This window comes from Nerophis lumbriciformis, linkage group LG34, assembly GCF_033978685.3.
Source record: "Nerophis lumbriciformis linkage group LG34, RoL_Nlum_v2.1, whole genome shotgun sequence".
Lineage (NCBI taxonomy): Eukaryota > Metazoa > Chordata > Actinopteri > Syngnathiformes > Syngnathidae > Nerophis > Nerophis lumbriciformis.
In genome coordinates, this window is record NC_084581.2 from 6592998 (window position 1) to 6612862 (window position 19865).

Here is a 19865-nt window from a genome sequence, read left to right on the forward strand (position 1 = left end):
TTGAACACACACTCGCACACACACACTCGGCTGTTTAAAGTGACTGAGCAGCCTGCCGCTTGGCCAAAAAGGTCGTGACTGAACCAGAACCAGAACTATTTTCTCTGCATTATCGCCATGCTCTTTTCGTCTTCACAACTTTGTTAGTCTCGTGGCAGCCGTGATGTGAGGTAATTATGTATTTTAACTTCTCCTTTCATCAACCTGCTAATTAACACTTTTAAACTATCATTTGAATATAATCTGTTAACATTCGGTATTTGAATTCGCCTTTATGAAGACATTTTAGGAGCGAAAGTTGAACAACATGATTGTCATGAGGCGTTCAAGGTCCCTCGGTAGTCTTTTGGGGTGGAAAGGGGATGCTCATAATTTCGCCACAATTTAAATGTTTTCCATCTAATCTGTGATATTTTCTTAACCAATACAACTAACTGACATGCCTGTGTAATTAACAAGTGATCCAGTAATCGATTAATTACAATACATTCACTGTTAATGTTGGGTTTTATGTTAACAGTCATCTTTAACATGTTTATACATCCATCCATCCATCCATTTTCTACCGCTTGTCCCTTTTGGGGTCGTGGGGGGTGCTGGAGCCTATCTCGGCTGCAATCTTAAATGTCTGAAAACTCCAACATCTTGTTTTCTTCAATTCTTATGAATTATTTTGCTACCAGTCACAATTTCATTACCTTTACATAATTCTGTCTTCTGTTTTGTTCCATGTTTATAATGTCAATTGTCCCCTGAATGGAGCACACTACACACATACTCTCTCTCCAGTTTTAGTAATGTGATGTGTTTGTGTGTATAGAAGCTGAAGACCAACATGACAAAGAGCAGCTCTTCTTTGCCTGCATATTCGTCCACATCCATCATGAGTCGAGGCTTTTAAATCTTTTCAAAAAGCTTGGCGAGAGGAAGTGATGTTTGCAGGACGCCAGCGGTGACAAAAGTCCACAGAGGGAAAGCTGGACGCATCTTTTTGACGTGATCTTCACAAAGACCCCCATGTCGTCTGAAAACAACTCGCCGCCACAGACACCTTCCTCGCCATGGAACCTCCCCGCCCTACCTCAGCATGCGGCCCCACCCACTCCCTCGCCCAGCCCGCCCTCAGCCCTCTACAGTCAGCTGTCCAATGGCAGCCACGTGGTGCAGAATCCCACCGTCTCAGCTTCCATCCATGGCGTCTCCTTTCTCCTCCAGATTGGACTCACAAGGGAGTCTGTGACCCTTGACCCCGCCGACCTCACGTTGTTGGCCATCAAGGAACTCGTCTGCTCCATCGTGGACCAGAAGGTAAAAAAAAGTGTGTGTGGGTGCATTGATGATCAGGTTCTAGAACGGCTAATCAGCCGGTACTGAATGAAACCTACTCAGTGGCCTAGTGGTTAGAGTGTCCGCCCTGAGATCGGTAGGTTGTGAGTTCAAACCCCGGTCTAGTCATACCAAAGACTATAAAAATGGGACCTGTTACCTCCTTGCTTGGCACTCAGCATCAAGGTTTGGAATTGGGTATTAAATCACCAAAAATGATTCTCGGGCGCGGCCAACGCTGCTGCTCACTGCTCCCCTCACCTCCCAGGGGGTGAACAAGGGGATGGGTCGAATGCAGAGGACAAATTTCACCACGCCTAGTGTGTGTGTGACAATCATTGGTACTTTAACTTTAACTTTAATGGTGATGGTGCCTTCAAGGACTCAGATAATTACACACATGTTAGGATGGTCATGGGTCACCATTGTAACAGGCTCCGCCCAATATTGCTCTGTCAATCAAACTTCCTCGCAGTGAAGCAGCAGGCAGACCACTTTGGTTCCAGGTCAGCACTTTGTTGTCCTCTTTAAAGGGGCGGGGCCACAACAGTGACTACCTGTTGTTCCATCTTCTTTTTGGTTTCCCGGCTAGCTGGTGTTGCATTCAGGCACCTGTTAGCAATAGTAGCAGCATGAAAGAAAATATAATATTTAGTTCACATAGTTAACTTTAACTTTTAAATTCTACTTCCTGTTTTGTCCTTATAACTCTGTGTGTGTGTGTGTGTGTGTGTGTGTGTGTGTGCGTGTTTGCTAGTGCGTGTGTTCACCGTATGTTTTTAAAACACGCCATAGAACAAAAAAAAAACAAGGAACAAAGGAGGAAAGAAATGTATTACTTTATTTGTTGTTGTAAATTACTTTTATTGTGAAGGCTCAGAGGAAGTCCTGGTAAAGATAACAAAACATTATTGTATATAATAATATTACCATCATTACACATACTGTGCTGTTCATAACAAAAGGCTGTTGCCACGGTAACGTGAGGGCCCTCCACTCCGTTCCTCCCTGCTGGTTTCCATGGCGACTAAGGCCGGCTGTGAGGAGCATAAAAAGGTAGAAATGAAAATACATTCCAAACGTCATCTTGTGTCAACTTTCACAGTGGCTTGACAGAATCCCTAGAAAAGGATGTCTCCTTGACCTCTGACCCATGATGTTACAAACACTGGACAATTCCTTTGATTGCTCACATTTAGTTGTATTGCTTTCAGCTCTTGGAGTGGATTTGAGTGCTTGTTTTGTAGAAGTGGGGTCCTGCATGTGCGTGTCAGAACCAGCACTTTCAGGTTTTGTTGGTGCCATGCTGATCATCAGCTGGGAAAGAGGAAGTTAGTTTGCGCTGTCACATCTAAGCAGGAAGTCTCTTTGCATGCAGAAGGTCAGGACAAGATATCTCTTTGACCAATGGAATACTTGCATCAGTACACTGCAACAAGTATACCGTGTACACTTTGTACTTGTCCTCTTCATGTGTACTGCATTTTGTTGCAGTAATTACACAAGTAGTGTAGTCACCTGGACTCTGACTAAGGGATTAAAGGTCAAGTGTAGCCCTCCATGGTTCCTGACAACCACTCAGGCTTCCTGTTGTTTCCCAGCTGAGGTGAAGGCGAGCGGATGCCAGGAACGTGGCGAGTGTTTATCTCCCTGCTTCCCATCGGCCGGGCTGAGTGTCCCCGCTCGGCGTGACGCGCGGAGGCCTTTGTGTGTGGCGTCACACGGCGCCCGCCTTGTATGTTTGCGCTCTTCGCCATCTCCGCTTGGCCGAGTGTTTGTGCAAATTGGGCGCCATAGCAAAGTCGTTAGCGCCTGTTTAGTGCGGCAGGAAACATCTGCTGACATCAGTGCTTCCTCAAAGCACACCATACATCTTTGGAAAATAAGTATTTGATCTTCTTGAACTTCATCGCTTTTGTGGTCGCTTTATCGCAACAAGCTAACGACACAGTGTAAAAAAAAACTCAAAATAAATGTGTGCTAAATTCATTTTTATTGTATTGAGGGCAATGTTGGATCCACAACATCACATACTACACATACTTGTTATCAAGCATAGAACTCAGGTGTTTTCTGTACATATGTGTAGTACTTACAGTATTTGTAGTAGTGTACTTGTAGATTCTTGTAATTGCATTACATGTAGTACTTAAAATAGTGTACTAGTAGTTTCTTGTAATTGTAGTAGTGTACTTGTATTTTAGTCTATTTGTAGTATTTCTGCGAGTGTAATTGTATTTTTCTGTATTTATAGAATGTGTATTTTCTAGTACTCATAGTAGTGTGCAATACTTGTAGTAATTGTAGTTTATTGTAGTTGTACTACTTTTAGTAGCCTACTTGTAGTTAATTGTGGTTTTAGTAGTACTTGCATTTTATTGTAGTAGTGTAACTGTGGTTTCTTGTAGTAGTGTACTTGTAGTTCCTTGTCGTTTTAGTATTGTAGTTTCTTGTATTATTGTACATACTAGTACTTTCTTGTAGTTGTAATACTTGTAGCAGCGTACTTGTAGTTTCTTTAGTTGTAGTACTTGTTTAGTGTACCTGTAGTTTCTTGTAGGTGTGGTACTTGTGGCGGTGTACTTGTAGTTTTTTGTAGTTGTAGTTCTTTTAGTAGTGTATTTGTCATTTCTTGTCGTTGTATTTGTAGTTTCTTGTAGTTGTAGTACTTATGGCTGTGTACTTGGATAGGTTTGAATTTTTGACAGGTGTATTTTGTTCAGACAATGAGTTGATGTTAGGAGTCCTTTTTCTTTTTAAAGGAACACTACTTATTTGTGTTTAATGTACATAAATACTCTGTGGGTTACGACAAACGTGCTGATTGGTAGGGGATCAAAAACATATTTTACTTAATGTAATACAAATTAATTCATGACTTGTATTTGATGTTATTTCTTTATGTAGTTTTCATGTCAGATACATCAAATACATCTACCATAAAATGATATACTGTATGTATTATTCATATCTTTGTAAGGTTTGAATGTACTAAATCAACAGGGGATCAAATACTTCTTTTCCCAACTCTATATTCATACAAATGTGTGTGTGTTTGTGTGTGTGTGTGTGTGTGTGTGTGTGTGTGTGTGTGTGTGTGTGTGTGTGTGTGTGTGTGTGTGTGTGTGTGTGTGTATGTGTGTGTGTGTGTGTGTGTGTGTGTGTGTGTGTGTGTTCGGCCTTTTAGAGGATTAGCGTTCTCTATGAAGACTAAAAGTCTCTGATGATAATTGCATGAGAGCAGCACAGATTATGAGTTGGTGTTTTTGCTCCGACACGGTCAAAACATGTCCTGACCTCAGACAACATCCCTGCTCCTGTCACTGAGAGGTCAAAGGTTATGATGTGGTCTGGAGGATCTTGTAAGCCCTGGTGACTACAACAGTTTTATATATATATATATATATATATATATATATATATATATATATATATATATATATATATATATATATATATATATATATATATATTGTGCGTGTGTGTTAGCATGGTTAATGTGGGATTAAAGGCAGATAGAGTGTGCATCAAAATAAGAGCACATTGCTGAAGAAAGATGTTGTTGGCTGGCAGGTAAAAGTCAAGTCAAGTAGTAAATGGGTAGTAAATGTGTGACTTTGTAGTAACACTTTAACGCAATGGTCAGCATAGGGTTGCATGTGCTTAATGTTGTATGTTGCACGTTGACTCGATATAGAATGTAATAATTGGGCAGCACAGTGGAAGAGGGGTTAGTGCGTCTCACAATACGAAGGTCCTGAGTAGTCGTGAGTTCAATCCCAGCCTCGGGATCTTTCTGTGTGGAGTTTGCATGTTCTCCTCGTGACTGCGTGGGTTCCCTGCGGGTACTCCGGGTTCCTCCCACCTCCAAAGACATGCACCTGGGGATAGGTTGATTGGCAACACTAAATTGGTCCTAGTGTGTGAATGTGAGTGTGAATGTGGTCTGTCTATCTGTGTTGGCCCTGCGATGAGGTGGCGACTTGTCCAGGGTGTACCCCGCCTTCCGCCCGATTGTAGCTGAGATAGGCTCCAGCGCCCCCCGCGACCCCAAAGGGAATAAGCGGTAGAAAGTGGATGGATGGATGGAGGAGCAAATGTGCAGCAGTGTCCAAACACACAACTGATACACACGCAAAAACACACAATCACCATAAAACACATGCAAAGGGAAAATGCTGTAAATGTCAAAAGGCTGACAGCTAGCTGGCCTAACTTCTATTTATTTATGTGACCTTGCAGCAACTCTTATTCATGTGTATTTGGAGTTTGTAGCATTTTTCTTTTGCATTTGTGTTTTTATTCTTCTTGGTTTTGGATCATTTGTGAGTTTGCAGTATCTGCTCATGTCAACCAGCGTAAGAACGACCAACTGACTTCCCTGGTCATCTTTTGTGTGCTTGCTTTCTCCTCCTCCTCAGTTTCCAGAATGTGGATTCTTCGGGATGCAGGACAAGATCCTGCTCTTCCGCCACGACCTCACCTCAGACAACATCCTGCAGCGCGTCACCTCAGCTGAGGACATTCATGAGGGAGACCTGGTGGAGGTTGTTCTCTCAGGTCAGCAGTTTCTTCTTGTTTTTCTGTTACTTTACTCTTGCTTAACGGTCAAGTAGTAGTTATAAGTAATGGTCAAATAGTAGTGATAAGTAACGTAGTAGTGATATGAAACAGTCAAGTAGTAGTGTTACGTAACTGTCAGGTAGTAGTGGTAATGTAGTAGTGATAAGTAACGGTCTAGTAGTAGTGATAAGTAACAGTCAAGTAGTAGTGGTAATGTAGTAGTGATAAGTAACAGTCAAGTAGTAGTGGTAATTTAGTAGTAATAAGTAACGGTCTAGTAGGAGTGGTAATGTAGTAGTAATAAGTAACGTCTAGTAGTAATGATAAGTAACAGTCTAGTAGTAGTGGTAATTTAGTAGTAATAAGTAACGGTCTAGTAGTAGTGGTACTGTAGTAGTAATAAGTAACGCCTAGTAGTAGTGATAAGTAACGGTCTAGTGGTAGTGGTAATGTAGTAGTAATATGTAACAGTCTAGTGGTAGTGGTAGTGGTAATGTAGTAGTAATATGTAACGGTCTAGTGGTAGTGGTAATGTAGTAGTAATAAGTAACAGTCAAGTAGTAGTGGTAATGTAGTAGTAGTAAGTAACAGTCAAGTAGTAGTGGTAATGTAGTAGTGGTGAGTAATAGTAGTTATAACTAGTGGTCTAGTGGTAATGTAATAGTGATAAGTAACGATCAATTAGTAGTAATAAGTAACAGTCAAGTATTTCTAGCGATAAGTAACGTAGTAATGATAAGTAACGTAGTAATGATAAGTAACGATCCAGTAGTAATGATAAGGTGTGTACTTGCTAAACAAGTAGTAGTCCAGCGTTTGGCAGGCAATAGTGCCAAGGAGAAGCCAGACCTTGAAAACCATCTTCTGTGGTTAAAGTATCCTGTTTGTTTTCTGGTTTAAATTGTAGTTGTTTACCCAAAAGCTAAGCAGTTTTGTTTCCTTAGAGTACCCAAAATGGACCGTGCCCTTAAAACCGAAATACGTACCAAACCGTGATAATGGCATACGGTGCCCCCCCCCCCCCAAAATACAACAATTCAGACCTCAAACGCTTTTGAGCGCCATGTTTGATTTTTTTGTGTCACTTCCTGAGTTGTGCATGGCGACCGCTTCCTCTCTAGCGTGCCGCTGCAGACGGCGTGGTGTGTTTGGGTGTATTCCACCGCCACAAACAGTTGACCCACAAAAAAGACAATTTGTTAAATACTGTCACAGGGGGGAGCTTCCTAATTGGCTGAAACATGATGGGGGGCGGGGTCAGCGGAAGCAACAGGTGATGTTTGCTTTTGTGCTTCCAGCTGTGGTCACAGCCGAGGACTTCCAGATCCGCCCTCACGCGCTTTATGTGCACTCCTACAAAGCCCCCGCTTTCTGCGACGACTGTGGCGAGATGCTGTGGGGGCTCGTCCGCCAGGGCCTCAAATGTGAAGGTATGGGCATGACCTTTCACCTTTGCACGCTGAGACACCGACATGGGCGTTTGCATTCCACTGTAAGAAGTTTATGTAGTGTACTATTGAGGAGCTAAGTGTACTTCACTGCACAGTCAACGTTTGAAGTGTGTTAAATGTACTGCCTTTTAACATACTTTTTTAACATTCTGAGTTAAGTGCACGGATTAAAGTTAGAACTGAGCGAGACTTGGACCGCAACTAGTAGTCCAGACTTTGAGTGTGTGTCTTTGTGTACAGGCTGCGGTCTAAACTACCACAAGCGTTGTGCATTCAAGATCCCAAACAACTGCAGCGGCGTGAAGAAGAGACGAGCCTCAAACGTCTCCCTGCCCGGCGCTCCCGCCCCGGTTGTCCGCCCGCCTTCCATAGAGCTCCCCTCCACGCCGCAGGATGAGGTAGCGTACGTTACGTTCGCTTGTACTGAGACCTCTTCATGTGTGACTGAACACACCACGTTGTGTAACCATGGCACGCACACAACACACACACTCACACTCACACACAGGAGCTGATAGCTGCAGGCAAAGCACTAGATTTTCCATCCTGTTGCACAAACACGCACACTTGCACGTCCACACACACGTACGCACACACACGCACGCTTACACATCCACACACACGCGCGCACGCACACACACACCCAGTCGCTGCATCATTAAAGGGTCATTTGGGTTTGTTGACAGGCTCTGCGTTGTTTAGTTAGTTTCAATAGCATGTTGTGTGAAATAATGTTAGACAATAAAAAAGTGTGGCGGGTCCATAAGAGCGTGCAGAAACATGTTTGTGATGTTTTAGCACTAAGATGACCAATTACCATACAAGGTCACATGCATCCTGTCCAGCACCAGCTTGAAGGACAAGAACTCTCTTTGTTCTGTGGAGGGGAACCATCTGATTGGTCCAATTCTGCTGAATGCACTCTTTCCCTCCTTGTTTGTGTCACATCACATGTATAATGTACTTACTGTACTGTATGTTTTCTTGGTCAGTGACAGGGTTAGTATATTATACATTTGATTGACTATAGCTGCTTTAAATTTTAATATTTACTTTATTATTAGACAGAGACTGGACACATAAGAAACAATGCATTTATTATACCATTTTTTGTAAAAGTGTCATATTTAAAACATGTTATTTTATATATATATATATATATATATATATATATATATATATATATATATATATATATATATATTAGGGGTGTGGGAAAAAATCGATTCGAATTCGAATCTCGATTCTCACGTTGTGCGACTCAGAATCGATTCTCATTTTAAAAAAATCGATTTTATTTTTAATTTAATTTTTATTTTTTTATTTTATTATTATTATTTTTTAATTAATCAATCCAACAAAACAATACACGGCAATACCATAACAATGCAATCCAATTCCAAAGCCAAACCCGACCCAGCAACACTCAGAACTGCAATAAACAGAGCAATTGAGAGGAGACAAACACGACACAGAACAAACCAAAAGTAGTGAAACAAAAATTAATATTATCAACAACAGTATCAATATTAGTTACAATTTCAACATAGCAGCGATTAAAAATCCCCCATTGACATTATCATTAGACATTTATAAAAAATAAAAAATAAAGAACAATAGTGTCACAGTGGCTTACACTTGCATCGCATCTCATAAGCTTGACAACACACTGTGTCCAATATTTTCACAAAGATAAAATAAGTCATATTTTTGGTTCATTTAATAGTTAAAACAAATGTATATTATTACAATCAGTTGATAAAACATTGTCCTTTACAATTATAAAAGCTTTTTACAAAAATCTACTACTCTGCTTGCATGTCAGCAGACTGGGGTAGATCCTGCTGAAATCCTACGTATTGAATGAATAGAGAATCGTTTTGAATCGGGAAAAAATCGTTTTTGAATCGAGAATCGTGTTGAATTGAAAAAAAAAAATCGATTTTGAATCGAATCGTGACGCCAAGAATCGATATTGAATCGAATTGTGGGACACCCAAAGATTCACAGCCCTAATATATATATATATATATATATATATATATATATATATATATATATATATATATATATACAGGTAAAAGCCAGTAAATTAGAATATTTTGAAAAACTTGATTTATTTCAGTAATTGCATTCAAAAGGTGTAACTTGTACATTATATTTATTCATTGCACACAGACTGATGCATTCAAATGTTTATTTCATTTAATTTTGATGATTTGAAGTGGCAACAAATGAAAATCCAAAATTCCGTGTGTCACAAAATTAGAATATTACTTAAGGCTAATACAAAAAAGGGATTTTTAGAAATGTTGGCCAACTGAAAAGTATGAAAATGAAAAATATGAGCATGTACAATACTCAATACTTGGTTGGAGCTCCTTTTGCCTCAATTACTGCGTTAATGCGGCGTGGCATGGAGTCGATGAGTTTCTGGCACTGCTCAGGTGTTATGAGAGCCCAGGTTGCTCTGATAGTGGCCTTCAACTCTTCTGCGTTTTTGGGTCTGGCATTCTGCATCTTCCTTTTCACAATACCCCACAGATTTTCTATGGGGCTAAGGTCAGGGGAGTTGGCGGGCCAATGTAGAACAGAAATACCATGGTCTGTAAACCAGGCACGGGTAGATTTTGCGCTGTGTGCAGGCGCCAAGTCCTGTTGGAACTTGAAATCTCCATCTCCATAGAGCAGGTCAGCAGCAGGAAGCATGAAGTGCTCTAAAACTTGCTGGTAGACGGCTGCGTTGACCCTGGATCTCAGGAAACAGAGTGGACCGACACCAGCTGGACTGCTGCTGAGTGGTCCAAAGTCATGTTTTCTGACGAAAGCAAATTTTGCATTTCCTTTGGAAATCGAGGTCCCAGAGTCTGGAGGAAGACAGGAGAGGCACAGGATCCACGTTGCCTGAAGTCTAGTGTAAAGTTTCCACCATCAGTGATGGTTTGGGGTGCCATGTCATCTGCTGGTGTCGGTCCACTCTGTTTCCTGAGATCCAGGGTCAACGCAGCCGTCTACCAGCAAGTTTTAGAGCACTTCATGCTTCCTGCTGCTGACCTGCTCTATGGAGATGGAGATTTCAAGTTCCAACAGGACTTGGCGCCTGCACACAGCGCAAAATCTACCCGTGCCTGGTTTACGGACCATGGTATTTCTGTTCTAAATTGGCCCGCCAACTCCCCTGACCTTAGCCCCATAGAAAATCTGTGGGGTATTGTGAAAAGGAAGATGCAGAATGCCAGACCCAAAAACGCAGAAGAGTTGAAGGCCACTATCAGAGCAACCTGGGCTCTCATAACACCTGAGCAGTGCCAGAAACTCATCGACTCCATGCCACGCCGCATTAACGCAGTAATTGAGGCAAAAGGAGCTCCAACCAAGTATTGAGTATTGTACATGCTCATATTTTTCATTTTCATACTTTTCAGTTGGCCAACATTTCTAAAAATCCCTTTTTTGTATTAGCCTTAAGTAATATTCTAATTTTGTGACACACGGAATTTTGGATTTTCATTTGTTGCCACTTCAAATCATCAAAATTAAATGAAATAAACATTTGAATGCATCAGTCTGTGTGCAATGAATAAATATAATGTACAAGTTACACCTTTTGAATGCAATTACTGAAATAAATCAAGTTTTTCAAAATATTCTAATTTACTGGCTTTTACCTGTGTATATATATATATACAGTCGTGGTCAAAAGTTTACATACACTTGTGAAGAACATAATGTCATGGCTGTCTTGAGTTTCCAATAATTTCTACAACTCTTATTTTTTTGTGATAGAGTGATTGGAGCGCATACTTGTTGGTCACAAAAAACATTCATGAAGTTTGGTTCTTTTATGAATTCATTATGGGTCTACTGAAAATGTGCCCGTAGGTTGGGTCTTGGGCGCAGTTGGGTGTTCCAACAGGACAATGACCCCAAACACACGTCAAAAGTGGTAAAGGAATGGCTAAATCAGGCTAGAATTAAGGTTTTAGAATGGCCTTCCCAAAGTCCTGACTTAAACCCCATTGAGAACATGTGGACAATGATGAAGAAACAAGTCCATGTCAGAAAACCAATAAATTTAGCTGAACTGCACCAATTTTGTCAAAAGGAGTGGTCAAAAATTCAACCAGAAGCTTGCCAGAAGCTTGTGGATGGCTACCAAAAGCGCCTTATTGCAGTGAAACTTGCCAAGGGACATGTAACCAAATATTAACATTGCTGTATGTATACTTTTGACCCAGCAGATTTGGTCACATTTTCAGTAGATCCATAATAAATTCAGAAAAGAACAAAACTTCATGGTATAATGGCCACGGTACGCTATTATTGTGTGGTATTGTTCCAAAAAAAAGACTTCTATGCCATAGTATGTCAAATGAAGTTGCAGAAATGTTAAACACAATTACCGTAATTGAACTCAAACATAATCCTAAAATGCCAATATCTTTTGTGGGTGATGGTTTATCAAGTAGCTTTTCATATTACTCCTCATTGTGGTGTGCAGTGTCTGCGGTCCCATCGCGTGCTTTCCCTCGGCGTATGATGAGATTAGCATACGACTTGCCACGTGGCGATTAGACATAAAGGAACTTTAAAAAAATGTTTTACTGAACAGAAAGTCATTGATTTGCTCAAAACTTGGTGACAGTATGTATAGTAAGAATTAAATGCACATTTTGAAAGTCTTTGAAATAATATGGCATACAAGGTACACCTGATGTCCAGTATATTTATAGATATTATAAAAGAACACCCATAAACAACTTTACATAGTGCATTTATATATACATAAAAAATATAAATATATTTATGTGTGTGTGTATATATATATATATATATATATATATATATATATATATATATATATATATAGTGTGTGAATGTGAGTGTGAATGTTGTCTGTCTATCTGTGTTCGCGCCCTGTGATGAGGTGGCGACTTGTCCAGGGTGTACGCCGCCTTCCGCCCGATTGTAGCTGAGATAGGCTCCAGCACCCCCCGCGGCCCCGAAAGGGATAAGCGGTAGAAATGGATGGATGGATATATATATATATATATATATATATATATATATATGTATATGTCTGTATGTATTTATCTATATACTGTATGTTTAATTTATATATATATATATATATATATATATATATATATATATATATATATATATATATATATATATTTATCTATATACTGTATATTTCATGTATATTTATTGATGTGTGTGCCGGTGCAAGCAGCGCCCCCTCCTGGGCGCTAGTAAGCGTAACTCTCTGCTGAGCGGCCGTCCCATCTGGATGGAGAAGATGGTCTTGAGTCGAGTCAAAGTGCCGCACACCTTCTCCGTCCACACGTACACACGACCCACCATCTGCCAGTACTGCAAGCGGCTCCTCAAGGGTCTCTTCCGCCAAGGCCTGCAGTGCAAAGGTCATTTACCAACATTTAATGTTTCTTTGAAGGGTGACAGCTGGAAGTTCTTTATGTGCTTCAGATTGCAAGTTCAACTGCCACAAGAGATGTGCGGTCAAAGTACCGCGCGACTGCCTTGGCGAGGTCGACTTTAACGGAGGTGAGTTCGCACCGCCCGCTGGCCGCATGTGGAACTGCAACCTCATATTTGTCGTTAAACAGAGGCGTCCAGTCCCACTCTGGACTCGGACGTCACGATGGAGGTCGACAACTGCGACGGCGGGAGCGATGGAGGTCACAGCCTGGACGAGGACCGGGCGTCCACACCTGAAGACAAAGTGTTCTTCCCAGAGGGACCCTGCACGGACGGCGACCGGGACGACGAGTCGCCACAAGCCATCAGGTGACATTTTCACCTTTTCTTTTCAATATCTTTTTTTTCTAATGTCTAAATCTCAGCCAAGGCTAGACTCTTAAACATTGAATAATCATAACATGTTCTCTGGAGAGCGGTTTGTGTCTTTGTATGCCACCTCAACAAAAAATAGATTTTCAATCAAAAAAAGATTTGCAAACAAAAAAAGTTTGGGTTTAAAATCTTGTTTTTGGTTACAATTTTTTTTTTTGTGGTTACAACTAAGGATGTACTGTATACCGTCTGCCAGTATTTTTTGGTACCAGTTCCTAATTGGGTAGGTACAAGATGGTCGTTAAGGTTCTGGACGAGTGATACTGCTATCGATATTTATTTTATCCAGTTGACCGTCGTCGTTATGATATGCTGTCATATTCACTTTAATTGTCGCTACTATGCACGGGTAAATGATAACCAGCTTGGAATAATCACAAATAAGGAGGCAACACTACACAAACTTTGTAACACAACAATATTTCCTCCTCAAAAGTCCCTTAGAGTCATGCACGCTAATAAGAGTTAGTGTCAGTTTGAAGTGAACGCCACTTAAACATGTAATCCACTCAAAAAAGTAAACATTTTAATTAATCACTGGGTTTTCTCACATTACATTCACTGAAGGCAACGTGATAGTGGACCCCCCAGGACTTTTTGGTAAGCTATCTGTCATGATGCCACGCCCCTCTTTGTTGATGCCATGCCCCCCCATGCTAAATCCAGGCAATAAAACTGTATCTGAAAAAAATAAAGTATTTGAATATATTAAAAAAAAGAATTGACACTGCAGAAAAAAAGATATGAAACTTCAAAAAATTATCTGTAAAAAATACGATTTGAATATGAAAAAAACAAGCTTAAATATCAAAATATGTACAAGTGAAAAATTAAATTAATATAATTTGTTGACCAGAATATAATAATTTGCTCAAAAGAATTATCGGTACCAGAGTGAATCATAATTTTATTTAAAAAATACATTTAATCAAAACAAGATTAGTTATTTTTTTCAAGTACATCCATCCATCTATCCATCTTCAGTCCAAGCAGAGAAGCCCAGACATCCCTCTCCCCAGCTACTTAGCCCAGCTATAATATATATATATATATATATATATATATATATATATATATATATATATATATATATATATATATATATATATATATATATATATATATGTGTGTGTATTTTTTATTTTTTATTTTTTTATTTATTTCAAATAAGTTGTTTTTTGTTTTATCTCCATAATGTTGGTGACAGTAGTAAGCATTAAAGAAGAACTACACTTTGTTTGGAATTGAGCATACCATTAACAGTCCTAATGTAAGACAAGGACATCTATGTTTTTCTTTTTTTATGTATTCCAATTTGTAAATAAACACTGACAAAAGTCAGCTAACAATGGAGCCTATAGGAGTTGCTCTTTTTCGCCTGTGAGGCGCTTTACAAACACCCAAACATGTCCATCAACGTTTTATATACACACTGTAAGTATATATGTGAGTATATATAATGTAGTAAAAGGCATATTAATTATAACATGTACAATTTATGTATTTTGCTCATTTTAAGCATACAGCGGCGCATTAATTTCACAAATGCATCACAACCTTTGCTTTTTCCTTTAACAACAGCTACTTCTATCATGGCAGGCTTCATGATAGTCAACGAACATAATCAAAAACACTTACTGTACAATGTCTGCTCTCACTGGGATGCCGACCGTTTTTGAAAAAGAAATAATCATAACCCTCGCGAAGAGTTTAAAAAAAAAGTGGTTGCATACGAGTGTCTTTTCGTGTCTTTCTTGCCATATGAAGGGTCTAAGTTGGGTCTAAATTGGCTGTCAAAGTTGACCAACTTCTCTGTTTTTGTCCACAACCTTCTACTATATAGGTGAGAGGCATGATTTATAATCTAGAATTACCTTTCACCAGGTCATTGGCGATCCAGCTGCATAAACTCGTTACTTTGCTGTGATCAATGCACCACTAAAAGTAGGTTTTTAACGTTAGCCCTTATAATAACAATATCCCTAATACTTGGTCAATATTCAAGTCATGAAATGTAAATGGAGTCATAGAGTAGCATTCGTGTGTGCATCATGTGTGTGTCTTTTTGCAGCCCGTTGACCAGCAGCTATATCCCTCTGATGCGAGTAGTTCAGTCCATCAAACACACAAAGAGGAGGAGCTCCACTGTGGTCAAAGAAGGTTGGATGGTCCACTACATAAACCATGACAATATGGTCCGTGCCACACACACACACACGCACAGACACACACACGCGTATACACAAACTTAATAAATGTGTACGATTCTTACAGAGGAAAAGACATTTTTGGCGTTTGGACTTCAAGTGTCTGACACTGTTCCAGAACCACAGTGCAGCAAAGTTCTACAAGGTGATGAAAGATTTCAAAATAATGATAATCAGCACATTTCAGCTTATAAACTTTCTGTGTGGATGCAGGAGATTCCGCTGTCGGAGATCCTGCGGGTGGAAGCAGCCCAGGACGTTGGCGGTCTGTCTGAGGGCAGCAACCCTCCCTGCTTCCAGGTGGTCACGTCCAACACGATCTACTACGTGGGCGAAGATGATGGCGGCCCTTTTCGGGAGGCGGGTCAGAGTTGGGAGAAGGCCCTCCAGCAGGCCATGATGCCAGTCACGCCAAAGCCCAGCAGCCAGGGGCGGGACCACAGTGAGTCTTTGTGTTCTTGCTTCTGATGCAACAGAGGCCAGCTGGTGTGGCCGTGCAGGAATATGTTGATAAAGCTCACTCCCTTGACAGTTCAGTCTTTTAGCTTGTTGTGTAGCTCTCTCGCAATCTCTTTCAAAGGACCCAGGTTTAAGGCCCAGGGTGGACCAGGCGGGTTACACTGAGTCATGACGTTCGTAACGGTGGTGACGCAACAGGAAGCAGATTAACAAAGAATCTAACTTTGAGCGGCGTCTCTGCTTTAATGGCCACCTCCCGCTGAAAGTAAAACGATTGAAGGGATTTTCTCCTTCGTTTCGCTCACATTCATCCACTCTTTGTCTGGAAATGAGCTTTAATGACGGAATGGACCTTTAAGTCCTTTTTACCTGTTGAGTGCATCACATTAAACGCGCCATCATCCTAATGGACGCGCCATCATGCTGATGGAGGCGTTATGCAACACCTTTTTTGGTTGTGCATCAGCCCACAATGACAGGAAGTGCTCCTCAAGATAATCCATCATCAAGCAGAGAAGTCGAAGTCTCCATTGGTGCACTTGCATTTACACTTTGTCTTTTTAGTGCATACTGTAAGTGTGCAATTGCATACACTTACACTTGGTTTTTTTACTTAAATTTAATCACATCAGAAATTAATTTAATAAAAATGTTGGTTAAAATGTGATTCATAAAAAAAGGTCATGCGATTAATAAAATCAAATCAAACTTTATTTATATAGCACTTTTCATACACAGGCAAGTGGCAAACACAAAATGCGGTACAAAAAAAAGAAGAAATCACACACACACACACACACAGCACTATTGACGATAACAGAGCAAAAACAAAACATGGCATGGCATTGAGGATTTGAGGAAAAACATCACCTTTGAGGCTTTCACATTGAAGAATAACTACAATTGACGCCATCTAAAAAAATAATACAAAACATATGATAAAATATATGTAATAATAAAATATGAATAATATAAGTAATACATTAATAGGTTAATAAAAACAAACCATTGAGAAAATAATAGTATTAATATTACAATTTAAGAAAGAAAACAACATAATAAATAATAATAAAAAAACAATAATTTAACATGATGAGTAAAAAGCTTGATTAAAAAAATGTGTCTTTAGCCGTTTTGAAAAAGCACTTGCATATTTAGTATCGGTCTTTAGAGTGCACAAGTGTGCACTTGCATACTTACACTTTGTCTTTTGACTGCATTAGTGCTGACTGGTGATGAATGTGCACCGATGGACACTTGCCACTCTCAGTAGTGGAAGGTGAGGCGCTAACAGGAGTGTTTGCATTTCATCATTGGAAAGGACAGAAGAAACAGTTATACTTTGTGATGTTTTCTATGGTGGATTGGGAATATATAAATCTAATACTAGATGTAGAGCTAGCTGGGACATTTTTTAAATACCTTTTCAGGCAAATTATAAATAAACATGCACGTTTGAAGAAACGCAGAGTGAAGGGGCGAGCAAATCCCTGGTTTTCTCTAGAACTGGCACACAGAATTCATGAGTGTAATACGACGTGGGATAAGGCAAGACAAAGTAATTCTCTCCTTTTTTTAGACAGCTTCGAAATCAATGCACTTTGTTTTTCATAAAGGCCAAATCGTTTTCAAAATATTTAGATAACAGGACCCAGCGAACATGAGGGCCTTCGTTTGGAATGTGTTACTGTTCATAAGGGGGTGCCACAGCCAGGCCCGGCCCTAACCAATCTGGCGCCCTAGGCAAGATTTTAGGTGGCGGCGCCCCCCCCCCCCCCCCTTGTGTATATACTCACAAGAACCCGAATAGCTTTGTCTTTGACCTTTTTTTTTTACTTACAACTATACCTAATATATAAAGGGGTGGAAAAGTGACTATTACCCACAGGGCAAACATTAGCTAACCAGAAGGCAATAATGTAAACAAAAAACACCTGCTTAAAAGATCTAATACAAATGTCCCTGAGGAATGTAAGGTGGGAGTACTGTAATTACCTAACGTTACATTATTATTTTTCCATAACAATTTAGCCCCCTCCACAATATTAACCCGACGTTAAAACAGAACTAGCTATTTATTGATTAGCAATTGCCGAATCATGTAACATTAGCTTAATGCTAAAAAGCCAGGTTACTATCACATTCTGTAACAGACAAATAATTTAATGTAGGCTAACGTTACCTACCTGCTACCTCTGTCTTTTTCTCGTTTCTCCTCCTCTTCTTTTCTCTTTTTTCTTCCCTGGGCACCTGACAGTTTTGGCCGTTTTGACATCTTGTGTTGATTTTTTGATGTGGTGACGTCCAAAAAGAGTCATGATACGGGAAGGGAGGGGGTGCACCGTGCGGGGGGAGGAGGGGGGGCGTAATGTTGTAACAAATAATATTTCTATTAAATAGGCTTTACTTTGCATTTTAATTAACGTGAGATTATTTTTTTGTATTTAGAAATAATAGTAACAACTTTTTTTTTTTTTTTTTTTTCTCCAACATTTGTGGCACTGGCATGGCGCCCCCTGATGGACGGCGCCCTTAGCATTTGCCTATACGGCCTATGCCACGGGCTGGCCCTGGCCACAGCGATCTGTTTTGGGGCCCTCTTATTTATCTTGTACATCAAATATTTAAAACAACATTTCTCTGATGATAATATGTATATATGATGATACAATTATTTATTGCTTTGGATCATCTCTGGAACAGGCTGTTAATTCCCTGCATTTATATGAATGCTATTTGTTCCTGTCTTCAGATGGTCGACTCGGGTTACCTTGAGGTTCGTCACAAACTGTAGAATCATGACACACCACTTGTACTCCCGGGTGGGATGGCCTTTCTCTGTCCACTAGGAGACAGTGTCATTGCTACACTTTTTATTTACAAGACTCTTCTGGGCGTATTGCCCTCTTACATTTGTACATTGATTACACAGAGAAGTACAGACTCTTATGCACTGAGCTCCAACGATCAGCTGTTGCTCTCTGTCCCTTTTGCTCACAAAGAGCTGAGGAAAAAAGCTTTTGTCCATGCAGCCTCTTGTGCTTGGAACATGCTACAAAGAGACTGGAAGCTGACTGAGTGTTTATCCTCAAGTGCTTTTAAATCTAAACTGTAAACATTTGAAGCTGCCTCAGTTATTTGTAACTGCTTTACTTGATGGCTATGCTGTCATTTTAATGTGTAATATAATTGCAAATATAATTATATATGTACCTTTGCTGTCTCTTGGCCAGGACTCCCTTGAACATGAGGTTTTTAAAGGTTAAATTAAAAAAATTACTAACAGTAAGTGTACAATAACAATAATAGATTTTGGAAACTACACTACACTGTCAGCATTCACACGCAGAATTAAGTGTACTAATTGTAAATATTAAAATATACTGATGCAAGTCTTTTATTTGAGACACAGTTGAGGTCTGAAGTTGTGTACTGTAGGTTCTGTAAGTTGACCTGAATGTCAGCAGGTATTGATCAGTCCATTAAAGAAGCTCAGTAGAAGCTTATTACTGGAAATTGACTGTCAGGCACGTGAAGATAAAGATTGTTGTCTGTGGACGTTCTCATTCATCCAGGCCATTGTATTCTCAGGGCATTCAATCGATCGCAACTGGACTGTTTGGTTTGTCCTAGGAGACGTTTCGCCTCTCATCCAAGCAGGCTTCATCAGTTCATGCTGACAGATGTAGATTGGTCAGATCTAGTCGAGCAATGGGTGCCAAAAGCCCAACTATTTATACTCCAACTCCAGGAGAGTGTGCCAGGGCAAGGATAGTTCCGCTCTATCGTAGTGAGAAAAACAACTGTCAGTGAAATTTCCCCTTGCTAGCATTGAGGTATTGTGTGGCAAAACGTTTCACTGTGGAACGACCACTATCAGCCCAAAATCAGTCGAAATCACCCATGTTAGCATTCCATTCCATGTTGTAACAAATGGCACAAGAGGTGCATCTGTGACCAATATGTTTCTCATTCCTGTTAT

General features: G+C 40.0%; 1 protein-coding gene across 2 annotated transcripts in view; it reads left to right on the plus strand.

Annotated features, from left to right (window-relative positions):
- Window positions 1–19865, plus strand: part of LOC133576092 (serine/threonine-protein kinase D3-like) — a 27664-nt gene continuing 7799 nt past the window's right edge. The window contains exons 1-11 of one of the 2 annotated variants that reach the window (XM_061929054.1): window positions 1–170; window positions 821–1308; window positions 5748–5886; window positions 7188–7319; window positions 7581–7738; window positions 12574–12766; window positions 12831–12908; window positions 12971–13151; window positions 15289–15412; window positions 15492–15569; window positions 15638–15866. In XM_061929054.1, coding sequence (XP_061785038.1) covers window positions 1018–1308; window positions 5748–5886; window positions 7188–7319; window positions 7581–7738; window positions 12574–12766; window positions 12831–12908; window positions 12971–13151; window positions 15289–15412; window positions 15492–15569; window positions 15638–15866 — 1603 coding nt within the window. In that variant the 5' untranslated portion in view covers window positions 1–170; window positions 821–1017. The remainder of the gene's footprint in view (window positions 171–820; window positions 1309–5747; window positions 5887–7187; window positions 7320–7580; window positions 7739–12573; window positions 12767–12830; window positions 12909–12970; window positions 13152–15288; window positions 15413–15491; window positions 15570–15637; window positions 15867–19865) is intronic. The other variant, XM_061929055.1, reaches the window with a different exon arrangement.